Source organism: Anomaloglossus baeobatrachus, chromosome 6 (assembly GCF_048569485.1).
Source record: "Anomaloglossus baeobatrachus isolate aAnoBae1 chromosome 6, aAnoBae1.hap1, whole genome shotgun sequence".
In the NCBI taxonomy this organism is placed as follows: domain Eukaryota; kingdom Metazoa; phylum Chordata; class Amphibia; order Anura; family Aromobatidae; genus Anomaloglossus; species Anomaloglossus baeobatrachus.
In genome coordinates this window covers 531,842,490-531,858,078 of record NC_134358.1, presented here as the reverse complement: position 1 = coordinate 531,858,078, position 15,589 = coordinate 531,842,490, and the positions used below count along the sequence as shown (strand labels likewise).

Genomic DNA, 15,589 nt, shown 5'->3' with positions numbered 1-15,589 from the left:
GGTCAACAATCAATACTCTCCTCGGACTCTGCTTTCCTCGTAGGAAATTGCAGGTAATTATTTCGGAAAAGGATGTAAGGTGCTGCACTCATAAGATCACAAATACTGGTGGATTCGCACATTTATAACTAGCAGATGTGAATAACGGGCCTGTGTACTGTCACACACAGCAGTTGAACAAGGATATATGGTATGTTGCATTGAAGTTGCTCTAAAACCATTGAGGCTCAATTATTCACTGATTGTTTACTAGTTTGCACTAATCATTTGTCTTTACTAGAGATGGGCGAACCCACAGATGTTCGGGTTCGGAGGGTCTGGTTGGAATGAGTTTCCGCGTGGCTGTCACACTACTTCCAGGTTCGCTCATTAAATCTCATAATTATTCACTGCTTCCTCTGTCCACCTTCTATTCTGGCATTTTTGATTGGATACCCTCACATTAACTGTCTGGATCCCAAAGTAGAATGTAAAAATAAAAAAATTGGAAAAAATAGAGTGGGGTCACCTGTATTTTGATACCCAGTGCAGATAAAACAGAGAGCAGAAGGCTGCAGTCCCAGCTGTGTGCGTTATCTTAGCTATGTATCAAAATACAAGTGACTCCATGCGGCTTTTTTGTTAATTATTTAAATAAATTGCTTTAAAAAGCCGGTGCGTGGTCCCTCCCAATTTTGATACCCAGCCAAGATAAAGCTGGCAGCTGGGATGTGGTATTCTCAGGCTGGGGAGGCCCATGGATATTGGGCCCTGCCCAGCCTAAAAATAGCAGCCAGCAACCACCCCAGAATTGGCGCAACCATTAAATGCTCCAATCCGGCGCTTACCTGGCTCATCCTGATTGCCCTGGTGTGGAGGGAATTGGGGTAATATAAGTGGTTAATGACAGCTGTAATTTGTCAAACAAGTCACAGCAATAATCAAGCTCAAGGTTAGTAATGGAGAGGGGTCTATAAATCCCCCCCCATTACTAATTGTGTAACTAAAAATAAATAAAGACAAAACAAAGAGGAAAATCTCCATTTTACTTCCTACATCCTTTTTTTTATTTTTTACCCAGGTGGCCAAACCCAAACAGTAACATAGACTTCCCTAAGAAGTCCATGTTCGTGGTGAGTGCACGAACATTAGCTGTCTGGTACGAACCCCAAATTCACAGTTTGTATTTGCCCATCACTAGTCTTTACATAAAGGATATGAGCTTAATAACCTGATTTCCTGGTGACAGTACAATAGATTTGTGCTTATGCACAGCAGCCAATCCGAGGAGGCAGAGCTTTCAGGGGAAGGACAGAGCAGTCATCTGAACCAATAGCAAACAGGAGGCGTGTCTCAGACAACCTCAGACACCCTATAGGCACTGTTACTAGCCTGTAGACGCAGATTACAACCGCAATGGAGATGAACAAAAACAAAGTCAAGTGGCAAGACTTGAAGACAATAAATACTGGAGAAGGAAATCATCCACTGTCCACTGTGGGTGCTGACTTACAAGTCATTTTTGCGTTCATGGTTTGACATTCACTTTAGATCTAGACAGTAAATACCTAAAATTTGTTCCAGATATTAGGTCTATAATACATATACAGTATACTATCTAATACATACCATGTAGCTGACGGACACCCTGTGCAGATTCATAGCCTGCCGATGGAGGGACTGCCTTAGGAACATCTCATCTTTAATGGCGTGGAAACTTTATTAGCAACAAAGAGAAAAAAAATTATATACAGCACAAATAAGGACTTTATACAGTTGTGATCAAAAGTTTACATACCTCTTTTGATCAGGGTTATTTGGATGTTTTTGGTTGTCATTATGATTTAAAAAGAGAACACACAGTAGATGACAATAAATGGCTTCACCCAACCTCTAACCATGAGTAGGGAAAAAAGATTTTGTGTTGTCATTCATAGTCTCTGAAAAAAAGGCAGAGAAAGCAAAAACTCTGCCGGTGTATGTAAACTTTTGAGCACAACTGTATATGTAAGATAGTAAATATAAGCATTGATACTACACTTGATGAAAATATTTTAAGGGTTATTCCATTACTATGTGAAATCAGGACATACCAATGTCATAGAAGGTTGTCCGCTATAAAGGGTGGTTGCCGCTCTGGAGGAGTCAACGAGACCAAATATTACACAGGTAATAATGAAATGGCAGCAAAGTCTCATCTCGGAGACCCTCACCAATGAGAGGATCCCAAATGTGTTTGGGAAAGCTTCCCTGAAACATGTATCTGTGACGCCCTGGCCTATCAGGTCATCACAGGGTATTGTGCAATCTGCCCTTCTGCACAGTATCCACTCCTCCTTGGTTACGGATCCTGGTCCTTTGGTGTTGCTAACAGCTTAGCCAATCAAAACCCTAGAAACACTTTACACTGAATCCACCAGACACACCACTGGGGGGTCTGAAGGGAATGGGCCGCCCACATGGGGGCTTGGTAGGGGAAGGTGAGAGAAGTGAAACAGGAGTGAAAGGAGAAGGTGGTGTGGAAGGGACTCTCAGAGAGGGATAGGTCACTGGTCCGGAGCAGGGCTCCTGAAGTTACCAGGTGGCAGACGTTGGTCTGGGCCTGGTAGGAGCTGGAACCCCGAATGCAGGGGACAGTGTCAAGGGGCACGGTCTGCCGAGGAGAGCAGCCGGCGGCCTTGAGCCATCACCGGGCAGGGGCCAGGGCACAACAGGGTACGTGGACCCTAGGCCGGGAAGTAGCTTCACGCGTCCCGGTAATTTACCTGATGGGGGTGAAGACTTCAAGATTCATCCCCAACCCGCTCCAAAATGGGGGTACTAGCGCACCGATGGGATAGGACTTTCCCAAATACAGTCCAAAGAAATCCTACGCGTGCACCCTGAGAGCAAGCTCACTCCGTTAGCCATACGGGTGAGCGGGACACAACAAGTTCCAAACCTGAGGGTCCAACTTGAGAAAAAGTGCCACGGAAAAAAGCCACAGGCTAACAGCAACACCAAGGGCACGGATCCCAGCGTGCTCCCTCCAAGCTGCAGTAGTGCTCAGAATTCTGGTTTACAAGCTGTCGGTGTTTTTATTCCTGGACTGAGTGAGTACACTGAAAAGCCCCTTTTTCCTCTACCCAACGGCACTCCCATCTCCAACATCCCAACGGGCCGCGGGGCATAAACCCCCTACCCACGGAGGGGTTAAACACCTTGCTGCCATACCACCGCCACTGGGCTCCCCCTCACCAACAGCAGCGGTGGTACACCATCTTACCACGCACTGTGGGTGGCGTCACGAACTTTCCAAATCCCCAGTACATACTTCCCCCCCCGCTCTTCTTTTAATTCGAGTGTCCGCGCGGACCCCCGGATCTGGAGACCCCTCGAGCCACCGTGGCTCCCTATCCGAGCGGCTCGGCCGCTGACGTGGGGGCGGTACATATCATCATCTCTGTAACCAATTTGCCTGTAAAGAGCACTTAAAAAAGTAACAATAAAGCTATAAAAAAGTAATAAATATTAAGTATCTGTATGGAATGGACAACAGTGTGAATATGAGTAGAACCACAACACAGGGTCCTTTTAATTCCAGACGTGTCGTCCCAGAGTTGACACGGTTAAACAATGTTTAATAAGGGAAAAGATAGTGAAAGGGAAAATATGACTCAAAGCGCAAACAAGCAAATCGGGAGCTTATAAAGAAAGCGGGAGATAAAGGACAACAGGTATCCTCTGGCTTATCGCATGCACCACAAATCATAAAGCTGTCTCACTTATCTCACACTGATGGCTGATGCCATACCACAAGGATCGCAGTTAACTAGACGTCCCATCAAGACAGCCACACCAGTGTGATTAGTCAATCATTCCTCAACTAATCTGAAGAAAAAGGTCTGAGTGATATGAACCTGCAGTAATACCGGCAGGGGCTCATTCTTGTGGTTATGAGCTCGTTCACAGATGGGGTTTTCTCATAAATGTTAAAGAAGGTGACTCAAAAACAACATTTATCACCTAGTCACAGGATTCATGCTAAATGTATCATTTCTGAGGGTCTGGCTGCCGTGACCCCCACTGATCTCAAAAACAGGGGCCCAAAGTGCTTGTGTAAATAAATATTAGTGAGCATGTGTGTCCAATACTTTATACGCTATCTGCCTAGAACTTCTGTATTTAAGTGACAGTGGTTGCACATGCTCAGTAATGCTTTTTTTACACAGAGAATTTTGAGCCTCTTGTTCTCATGATCAGTGGTGGTCCCTGTAAGGGGTGGGCAGACCCCTTACAAGGAGGTGCAGTTTTCCCCCTGAAGATACCCCACGCTGGGGTAGATGTTAATGTTAATGTTGATGTTATTAATAAAAATGTCTTTACTGTGTAGTGGGTGTTCCCCTAGAGCCCGGGTGGGACGGCTGTCCCCATAGAAACTGTGCAGGAGGGAGGAGGAGCCGGCAGCTTAGGGGGAAGGGAGAGAAGTGTGTGTGTGTTGAAGTCAGTTGATTCCGGGACGGGGGAGAAGGAACAGCCAGGGGCAGAGTGTGGAGCTGAGTGGATAGGAAGAACGAAGGGAAGGAGAGAAGAAGTGTCCTCAAGGGTGAAGCAGAATTGGTGTGGGTCCAGTCTGTGATAGCCGGAGTGGGAGCCTAGGTGAAGTGGAGTAGCCGGGCACATCCCCACTAGAGGAGACAACAAGGAAAGATTTCCCCGGACAGGAATTGTGACCGTGCGCTACAAGATCCGTGCATTGAGCTGTCTGTGAAACTCTGTGCAATAAATATGTCGTTTGGTTTATCTGATCCCTGCCTAAAGAGTCTTCCTGCGGCTGATAGTATACTCTTTTCCACCACACTCTGCCCCACAGAACAATCCCCTGTCCCAATAGTGACGGCGGAGCCAGGGGTAAGCCTGATAGAAAAAGGGGCCACGACTACAATCCCCGAGGCACCCCCGGCACCCTGTTACAGTCCCAGCAGTTAGACCCCCAGGAATCAAATATTTATAATTTTTCCAAGGAACAGGTGATAAGTGTTGCTTACGGGACAACCGCTTTAAAGGGAACCGGACAGTTCTGGGTGCATATTGCTAATCCCTGCCTAACCGTCCCTGTATCTAGTAGCATAGATAAAGAGATCTTTATAAAAAGTATTTATAAAGAGCCTTTATCATATGCTAATGAGGCCAGGGACTAGTCGCAAGTTCGTTAGTTCCTTTGGCTAGTTGGCCCCCTTAGCATACCCACAGGGGCGTACTAACATGCTAATGAATGTGCAGCATCAGAGGCATGGTCACTCTCACCTCTGCTGCCACCTCTGCTGTCCCCCCACACTTCCGGTCATGCGCGCTACACCAGTCTGAAGCCGGGATGCGTACACCTGGTTTCATAGTATGCATGACTGAAAGTCCAGGACTTCTTAGGCTATGTTCACACACTGCGTTTTTCACCTGCGTTTTTGGTCCGTTTTTGCTGCAGAAATTTCTTGAGAAATTCTTGTAACCTTTCTGCAGACATTCCCCAGCAAAACCTATGGCAAAAAAAATTAGCTGTGCGCACACTGCGTTTTTTTCTTAAGAAAATTCTTTCAGTAGATTTTCTTAAGAAAAAGAATGAGCATGTCACTTCTTTTCTGCAGCTAACTGCGTTTTTTGCCATATATAATTGACACAATAACGCAGGGAGCAACCAGCGGTAAAAACGCACCAAAAACGCACCGAAAACGCACCAAAAACGCACCGAAAACGCGGCAAAAACGCAGGTGCGTTTTTGGTGCGTTTTTTAACACAGGTGCACTCTTAAGAAATTTCTTAAGAAATTTCTTAAGAAAAATCATTTTTCTAGTGTGAACATAGCCTAATTGTGCGTACTGAGCAAAAATCCAGAGTTGGGGGCGGTGGCAACAGATAGAGGTGAGATCGAATATACCTCTGACGCTGTGCATTCATTAGTATGGTAGCTCCTTCACATAGGTGTGCTTACATGCTAAGGAGGCCGACTATCCAAGGGAAAAAAGTGAATGGACATGTTGGCGAAAACCACTGATTTCAATCGGTCGTTTGTTCGAAGGTTCTTTAACTATTGACCCGGACATTAAAAAAATCGAACCTGCAGATGTGGGCAACAATCGAATGTCTATTGCGGCCTTCAGGGTGGTCCTTCAATGCAGTGGTAAAAGAAAGCAAGGCTCAAGAATGTTGGATTTCACCAAGCCTGACCCTTCACTCTCCTGGGTGGTAAACCATGGGCACACTGCCATTCCAACTGAAATAAACACGCACGCTCAGCCAAGCTGCACCCGCTAAATCAGGGGAGGCAATTGTTGTCCAAAACACCTGTCAACTGTCATTACCCATAAAGAAAAATCACTTGCCATTTATTTTAAACTCCCAAAGAAAAAGAAAATCATTGTTGATTTCTGTCCAAAAATCCGTGCATTTATGGTCAGCTTTCTTAAAAGGTGCAATCAGACACCAGACCATATGATATCTGCTCCACCATGCTGTACATGTAGGCCGACTGGCGATCATTTCGTAACCTTTTTATACTCGCCAATTACACTTTATTGAGCAAAAACCATTGTTAACATTTTGAGCACATAAAAGAGTATGGGAGGGGTTAATTTTCACGGGGTAGCCTGCTTAATTTGGGTGCTGCCCTTGTAAGGGCGGAAGCTAATGCATGGGCACAACAGGGGTTAAGTGGGCTTTACACGCTACGATATATCTAACGAGATGTCGGCGGGGTCACGTCGTAAGTGACACACATCCAGCATCGTTAGTGATATCGTAGCGTGTGACAGCTATGAACGAGCAGAAATACTCACCTTCTCGTTCATCGTTGACACGTCGCTCGTTTTCTAAAAATCGAACGTCCGGTTGTTCATTGTTCCCAAGGCAGCACACATCGCTCCGTGTGACACCCTGGGAACGATGAACTGCAGCTTACCTGAGGCTGCCGGCCATGCTGAAGGAAGGAGGTGGGCGGCATGTTCCGGCCGCTCATCTCCGCCCCTCCGCTTCTATTGGGCGGCCGCTGTGTGACATCTCACGTCCCTCCCCCTTCAGGAAGTGGATGTTCGCTGCCCACAGCAAGGTCATTTGGAAGGTAAGTGTGTGTGATGGGGGGTTACAGCATTGTGCGACACGGGCAACAAATTGCTCGTGTCGCACAAATGATGGGGGCGGGTGCGATCGCAAATGCGATCGCACGACATATTGAAACGTGTAAAGCAGGCTTTAGTTTGTACTGACGTGTTTTCCCCCTTTTGTTTAGGTCGGCTCTTTTTCGCCTTCGCCTGCACATTTAGCTCGCCGGTGTGTGCGAGGGCAGCTCTGTTTTCTGCTCTGCCCGCGATATTACAGAGTAAACTGCGCCTGCGCGAGCTGCCATAACTGCACAGACGCGAAATTTCAAAATGCAACGAGGATGATGATGGAGGCGTCATCACGTCAATCAAGAAAAGAGGACGGCGAACAGCGGCAGGAGGAGGGACAGGAGCAGAAAATGAGCCCGCCCATCTGAGCCACACAGGTAATTAGCATACATAGGGGTCATGTTTTATAAAGTTATTTTTGGGGTTTGGAAGCGGAGTCAGGGAACAAGTTGCACCTTCATAGAATGCAGCCCCGGAGCTGCAGAAGGTGACACTTTTAGTTTAATAGTGAAAAATCTGGTGACAGGTTCCCTTTAACCTGAACTAAGATATGTATTTCATAATGTATGCTTTTATTCTGAAATCTGTTGAAAGATTTTGTTTCAGCAATGGCCGAATGTAGTTTTATAAATGCAGAGTGAGAGTGATGACCACAGGAGGAACTCAGATTTCCTGCAATGATTTAGGGTACTTTCACACTTGCGTTATTTTCCTTCCGTTACAGTCCGCCCTTTTGGGAAACAGCGGAATCCATTAACGGATTCCGCTGTTTCCCATAGACTTGTATGGTTGACGGATTGTACCAAAAGGAGCTGCGTTGCTTCCGCTGGGCGACGCTCCGTTGCTTCCGCCCAGCGGGAGGAACGCAGCATGTAACGTTATTTTGAGCAGCGGAATCCTCTGGATTTCACTGCGCATGCTCTTTTTTTTTTAAATCAAACTTTATTTTGGCTCGCGGTGGCCGAACGTTCAGCTGAGCGCCCGGCCGTCGGCAAGCGACAGCGCTCAGCTGAACGACCGGCCACCAGCATGCCCGGCCGCCGGCAAGTCACAGCGCTCAGCTGAGCGCCCGCCCGCCGGCATGCCCGGGCGCCGGCAAGTGACAGCGATCAGCTGATCACCCGGCGGCCGGGAGCGATCAGCTGATCACCCAGCGGCCGGCTGCAGGGAGCGATCAGCTGATCACCCGGCAGCCGGGAGCGATCAGCTGATCACCCGGCGGGCGGGAGCGATCAGCTGATCACCCGGCGGCCGGCTACTGGGAGCAATCAGCTGATCACCCAGCGGCCGGCTGCAGGGAACGATCAGCTGATCGTTCACTATAGTCTGCCGCTGGTAAAACCGGGGAAAAAAAAAAAAAAAATCAAAACGAATTGCGTTGTTTTGCAGCATCCGTTGCGTCACTATATGCAACACATCCGTTGCATCCGTTACACAACGCAATGCAACGGATACCGTTCAAGGCAAGTGTGAAACTACCCTTAGCTATCTGGATGTGAGGTGATAATGGCTGCACTCCAGGTGCTATCAGCAGACAACAAACTACTCAGAATAAGGATGAATAATCAGGGCTCTAAATATATAGTGAAGTGACCCTTCTTCTAATGGGGGACTTCAGTTGCTGATAGATACATTTTTTCTTATATTGGGGAGGAGGTTACTTCTTGAATGGTAGATTGCAAATCTGTAAAGAAAATGAAAACAGAAAAACAAAAAATATAAACAATAACAATGCTGTAAATGCAAAAAAAAAAGTATGAATCCCTGCGCTAAAGTTGGTTCTCACTTGCAGGCTTTTTTTTTTTACCACTCGTACTTTTATGGCTCTATGGTCATACAGACATGGCGGTTGTGCCTGTGCCAAAACTGCAGGGGGCAGCTGTGACTGTCCGACGGTATCTTACAAACTGGAGAAAATGTTCAACCCACTTGTTTAACTCATGAGATATCGTAATCAGTAGCAATGGAAAGGGAAGGGGATCAGTCAGTCAAAGGGAAGTCAGTCCTGGCACTGCAGTAACCAGGATGGACGGCTTTCTAGGGACAAGACTGGGGCATTGTCTTATCATAATGCCCATTAAGGTATACAATAGATGTTTTTGCATTTTCTATGCACAGGATATTATCTATTTAAATTCATGCAAATTAACAAGTTCAACTATTTAAATAATAAAAATAATTAAATGAACTGGCACCTTGTTAAACTGTTGGGGAAAAGTACTCTAAGGGGTACTTTGCACGTTGCGACATCGCTACTGCGATATCGTCAGGGTCAAATCGAAAGTGACGCACATCCGGCGCCGGTAACGACATCGCAACATGTAAAGCCTAGGAGAGAAGATGAACGAGCGTGAAACAGTCAAAAATCAGTGATCTGTGTCACGTCGGTCATTTTCATAATGTCGGTGCGTCCACAGGTACGATGTTGTTTGTTGTTCCTGCAGCTCCAAACATCGCTGTGTGTGAAGCCGCAGGAGCGACAAACATCTCCTTACCTGCACCTGCCACACACCAGCAATGAGGAAGGAAGAAGATGGGCGGGATGTTCGTCCTGCTCATCTCTGCCCCTCCGCTTCTATTGGCCGGCCGATTAGTGATGTCGCGGTGACGTCGCAGTGATGCCGAACGCACCACCTCCTTGAAGGAGGGATTCTTCGGCAGTCACAGCGACGTCGCTGACCAGTTATATGCGTGTGACGCTGCCGTACCGATAATGTTCGCTACGGCAGCTATCACAAGATATCGCAGCTGCGACGGGGGCGGGTACTATCGCGATCGGCATCGCTATCATCGGCTAGCGATGTCGCAGCATGCAAAGTACCCCTAAGGCTATGTGCCCACGGGACTAAGTACCTCCGGATTTTGCCGCAGAAAACCTGCGGATTTATCTGGATTTTCTAGATAAATGCACAGGTTTTCGCAAGTACAGACACTCCCCATGTTATCCTATGGGATTTGGGGAGTTCTGTGTCCATGCTGCGGTATGTGCGGCTGCGGAATATGCTGTGGATTTCCCGCAGCCGCACGTAACTGCATGTCAAATATTCCTGCAGAAATCCCAGCCCTCCACTATGGAGATACAGGCCGGGACTTCTGCAGGTAAGTCGCACGAATGTCCGCAGGTTTACCGCACCTATTTCGCTGGAATCCCGCAGCAATGGATAGCTGCGGATTCCGGGGAGCTTCTGCGGGAAACCTGCGGATGTACCTGCGGATATATCCGCAGGTACAGAGTCCCGTGGGCACATAGCCTTAGGCTGAGGCCACACAGGGATTAATGCGAGTCCTCGCATGACACTTGGCTCATGCTCACAGCACAGCAGGAGTTGAGTGTCATGCAAATGTCATGCGACTGTGGTTCGATCATGCGATCAGACCACAGTTGCGGAAGGGATTCCCGGCGCTGCGGAGGGGATTTATCTCTCTATCTCCTCCGTTGCCAGCTGATGCGAGAATCCCATTGCATTCGTGTTACACCAGTGTAATGTGAGAGTGCAATACAATGTTTCTCTCGCCACTATAGACTTGAATGAGTGTCAGTGAAACAGGATCGCATTCCACCCACAGTATGCTGCGATTGTTTTCTCGGTCCATGCTTATTGGGTTACCACAGCCTAAAAATACCAGACTTCAGCATTCAGACCCAACATTGCTGCATCTATTAGATATGACAGTCGTGCCACTTTACCCGCCTCTTCCTGATTGCCGTGGTGAGGTGGCAATAGAGGTAATAAGGGGTTAATATCAGCCCACAGCTGCCACTAAGCCCTAGATTAGTAATGTGAAATGTCTAAAAAACCCACCATTAATAATCTGTAAGTCAAAAGAAATAAACACAAACACTGAAAAAATCCTTTATTTGAAATGAAATACAAAAAAGCCCCCTCGTTCACCACTTTATTAATCCCCAAAACACCCCTGCAGGTCCAACATAATCCACACGAGGTCCCACGACTATTCCAGTTCAGCTACATGTGAACTCACAGCGCATGATCATGAACATGAAGCATGACCGCCCACTGTGAGCTTCAGGCAGAGAATGAGTGAGCCGCGCGATTAGAGGTGATGTCACTCAGGTATTTGTGGTCGCAGCTAGAGGTTTCCACGGTCCCTATATTGTGGCATCTAATGGTTGCGGAAATTCCTGGTGGCTGCAGGCTGCTATTTTTAGGCTGAGCGTAGCCCAATAAGCATGGTCTCCCCAGCCTGAGAATACAAGCCCCCAGCTGTCGGCTTTATCATGGCTGGGTATCAAAATTGTGGGGAACTGCACTTCATTTTTTTAAATGATTTATTTAAATAAAATTTTAAAAAAGCCACATGCGGTTCCTCTTATTTTGATACGTAGCCAAGATAAGTGCGGGGGGCTGCAGCCTGTAGCCGTAGGCTTTATCTGTGCTGTTTATCATAACATGGGGTGACCATATGCCAATTTTATTTATTTTCATACCACGATAGACACACATAGAATCTGTGATTGGACGCAGTCAGACAGGTGGGGGTGTGTCTGACTGCAACCAATCACAGACGCCGCTGGGTGTGGAAAGCAGTGCATATGCAATGAAGGTAATGAGCGGGCCCCAGAAGTGAATGAGGGGCTGCGGGAGCAGTTACAGCCACGTTGGAGACTCGGTAAGTATAGCCCACTTGTTCCTATCCCCCACCCCTTCTACCACCATTTCTAATCGCTGGATTCTGGTTCCTGGACTTGTTTGGGGACCGGTGTCCGGCCAGATACCCAGGATAAATTTTGGGGGGGGTAAGACCTGCCAGTCTCGGTTATCTGCGAATCCACCCATCACTAATTCCTATCCATAATTGTAGCGCTAAGGCTGTATTCTAGCATTTGGATGGGAAACTTGAAAAAAGTCACACAGACATGCTCAATATAAAGAAACATCCTCCTGCCGAATTGATGCTCCCTGAGAAGTGACAAGCATGATCCCACGCGCTCGTAGAGCTCCTTTGGTCACTACATGTGTCAGATACTTGTTGCTCTCTTCTCATGAGTCTTCTTGAATAACTTACAACGTACATAAAACACTTACTGAAAAAGTAACAAAACTTTTTCTTTGTTTTATTTATTTATTTATCATTCAGGACATTGTAAAGTTATTATTTTTTGTAATAAACTTCATTACCTGATTTTTCTTTCTTCGTCTCCAAACACTGCTGCAGTAATGTTTCAATGCCTAGTTCAGGCTCCTTTAGAAACTGCTTTCAACTGCTGCTCAGCAAAAATCTGTAGGCTATATTCACACAATCTTTGTACAGCAATTCCCCTGTCTTAGTATGGGTGGTGAGAAGAGCGACTCAGATAGGAAAAGTACAGTACACAGACTGATTGAATATAATGTACGAATCCTTGCCAAGCAGCAGATGAAAGCAGTTTCTAAAGGAGCATGAACTGGCCATTAATTCAGCACAAAAATATTTATGAGAAAATGTGGCAAAATAAGGTAAAGTGATATATTACTAAACTGTGCGCTATTCCCTAGAAGTAAAGGAAGTGAATTACACCAAATGTAAAAAAGAAAAATATATTAAAAAGATAAATTTGTACTTTATAAAATGGTATCTCCATAATCAAAATCTCCTGTGTAATAAAGATAGCATGTAAGGCATGATATTTCATAGGCATGACCCCCCCCCACTACAGGTAAACATGAAAAAGAACATAAAAAAAACTATTTTTTTTGCATTTTACAAAAAACATGAATAAAGTAAATGTTACGTGTTACAAAATAATAATAATATAAAAGTTGCATCTTGACATGACAGAGACAAGATCTCAAAAAACAAAAGCAACCAAAAATCTAAAAAAAAATAAAAAAAAAATATAGTCTTTCAGTAAGTGTTAAGGCGAAAGCATCCATTCACTGATAGATTACTTCCTTTTAGCTTTTACTAAAATGAACAGAAGAAAAACACAATGTCCTACAAGTGATTGTGTTTCATTAAAAAGCATATCTGTACATGGATAAGGAGATACCATTTTATAAATTATAAATTATCTTTTTAATATATTTTTCTGACATACTGACATATAAACTTGACTTTGGAAAATTATATATATTAAAAGAAAAAGCACGGGTTGTTTATTAACCTTTCAAGGAGAAACAATCACTCAATCACTAATCTTTAGTTTGTCTATCTCAGTTCAGGCGATAAAAACAAATTCTAATTATTATCATAATGTCAGACTAGTGATGGGCGGACTCGCAGATAACCGGGATTGGCGGGTCTAACTAGATTAAAAAAACAACAAAAAAAAAACCAGATCCAGAAATGATCACGGATATCTGGCTAGACGCCAGTCCCCACATAAGTCTATGGTGGCCAAAGTCTCTGGCGCTTAAAGATGGTGGTAGAGGTACTTACCGAGTTTCTGGAACAGCTGTAACTGCTTTCGTGACGGCTCATTTTAGTTCCGGGGCTGCTCATTATTGCTGATCCATATTCACTGCTTCCCCCGCCCACCATCAGTCCCTGAGTCTCTGATTGGTTGCAGTTAGACGTGCCCCCACCCTGTGTGACAAAGTGTTGGACTGCAATCAATCACAGACCCTGTCTGCGTGTCCCTATCATGGTGTAAAACTAAATAAAAAACAATTGGCTTAGGTTCCACACACATTATAATACTCAGCACAGGTAAAGCATATGGCTACAGGCTGTAGGCCCATAGCCGTGCGCTTATCTTGGCTGTGTATCAAAATAAGAGGAATCACATGCGGCTTTTTATAAAATAATTTAAATAAATAATTTTTCAAAAAAAATGCCATGCGATCCCCCCCAATTTTCATACCCAGCCATGATAAAGCCCGACAGCTGGGGGTTGGTATTTTCATGCTGGGGAGGACAATGGTTATTGGGCTCCCCCAGCCTAAAAATATAAGCCTGCAGCTGCCTAGGATTGTGGCATCCATTATATATCAATAAGCAAATAAGAGGCTAAAACATAACTTTTAATAAAAGTATGTAAAAGACTTAATACTTAGGCCAATGTAACCATAAACATCCACGACTGCTATCAGGATATAAGGCGTAGATGCATCCATTAGATGCAACAATCCCAGAACTTTACCCAGCTGTTCACAATTGTCCTTGTGCGGTGGCAATCAGGATACTAAGGGGTTAATAAAAGTCCACAGCTGCCACTAAGCCCTAAATTGGAAATGGGAGGTGTCTATGAGACCCCCATTACTAATCTGTAAGTGAAAAGAAATAAACACAAACACCGAAAAAATCCTTTATTTGAAATAAAATACAAGAAAACCCCACCCATCTGCACCATCCAGCAATGGTTTATGGATTCCATAGACTGTGGAGTGCAGACCTTTAAACTGCAAACCAACATAACATTGAATCCCTTAGTATAGGTCATCAATATCAGATATGTGGTGGGTCAGACCCTGGGCGCTCCCACTGGTCAGCTGTTATCTGTTCCACTAGACGCCGGATATAAAGAATGTATGGAGACGGGAAACACCACAGCTTTGCACAGTGTTTAGTGGCTGCTTCCGGCTACCACAATTCAGCTTCTATTCACTAAGGATGCTCATCAATATCAAAGCAGTGAACTACCCCTTTTAATGTTATGTCTGATCAATGTAATTATATACAGTACATATCACAAAAGTGAGTACACCTCTCACATTTTTTAAAATGTTTTATTATATCTTTTCACGGGACAACGCTGCAGATCTGTCAGTTTGATACAATGTACAGTAGTCAGTGTGCAGCTTGTATGACAGTGTAAATTTGGTGCCCTTTAAGTAACTCAACACACAGCCATTAATGTCCAAACCACTGGCAACAAAAGTGAGTACACCCCTAAGTGAAAATGGGAAAACTGTGCCCAATTAGCCACCTTCCCTCCCCAGTGTCATGTGACTAATTAGTGTTGCAAGGTCTCGTTAGAAGGTGTGAATGGGGAGCAGGTGTGTTACATTTGGTTTTATCTCTCTCACACTCTCTCATACTGGATACTGGAAGCTTAACATGGTTCCTCATGGCAAAGAATTCTCTGAGAATCTGAAAAAAGAAATGTTGTTCTACATAAAGATGCCCGAGGCTATAAGAAGATTGCCAACACCCTGACACTGAGCTGCAGCACGGTGGTCAACACCATACAGCAGTTTAACAAGACAGGATCCACTGATATCAGGAACCGCCATGGTTGACTAAAGAAGTTGAGAGCACGTGCTCAGAACTAGAGGTTGTGTTTTCAAAATAGACATATGAGTGTTGCCAGCATTACTGAAGGGGTTACAGGGGTGGGGGTTCAGCTTGTCAGTGCTCAGATCATATGCTGCACCAAATTGGTTTGCATGGATGTCATCCCAGAAGGAAACCTCTTCTAAAAATTATGGGCAAGACAGCTCACAAACAGTTTGCAGAAGACAAGCAGACTAAGAACATGGATTACTGGAACCATGTCCTGTCATCTGATGAGATCAAGATAAACATAT

General features: G+C 45.2%; 1 protein-coding gene across 1 annotated transcript in view; it reads right to left on the bottom strand.

Annotated features, from left to right (window-relative positions):
* C6H10orf67 (chromosome 6 C10orf67 homolog) overlaps nt 1-15,589 on the bottom strand; it is a 200,894-nt gene that overhangs the window by 33,258 nt on the left and 152,047 nt on the right. Inside the window, exon 13 of the mRNA XM_075316800.1 lies at nt 1,609-1,696. Coding sequence (XP_075172915.1) covers nt 1,609-1,696 — 88 coding nt within the window. The remainder of the gene's footprint in view (nt 1-1,608; nt 1,697-15,589) is intronic.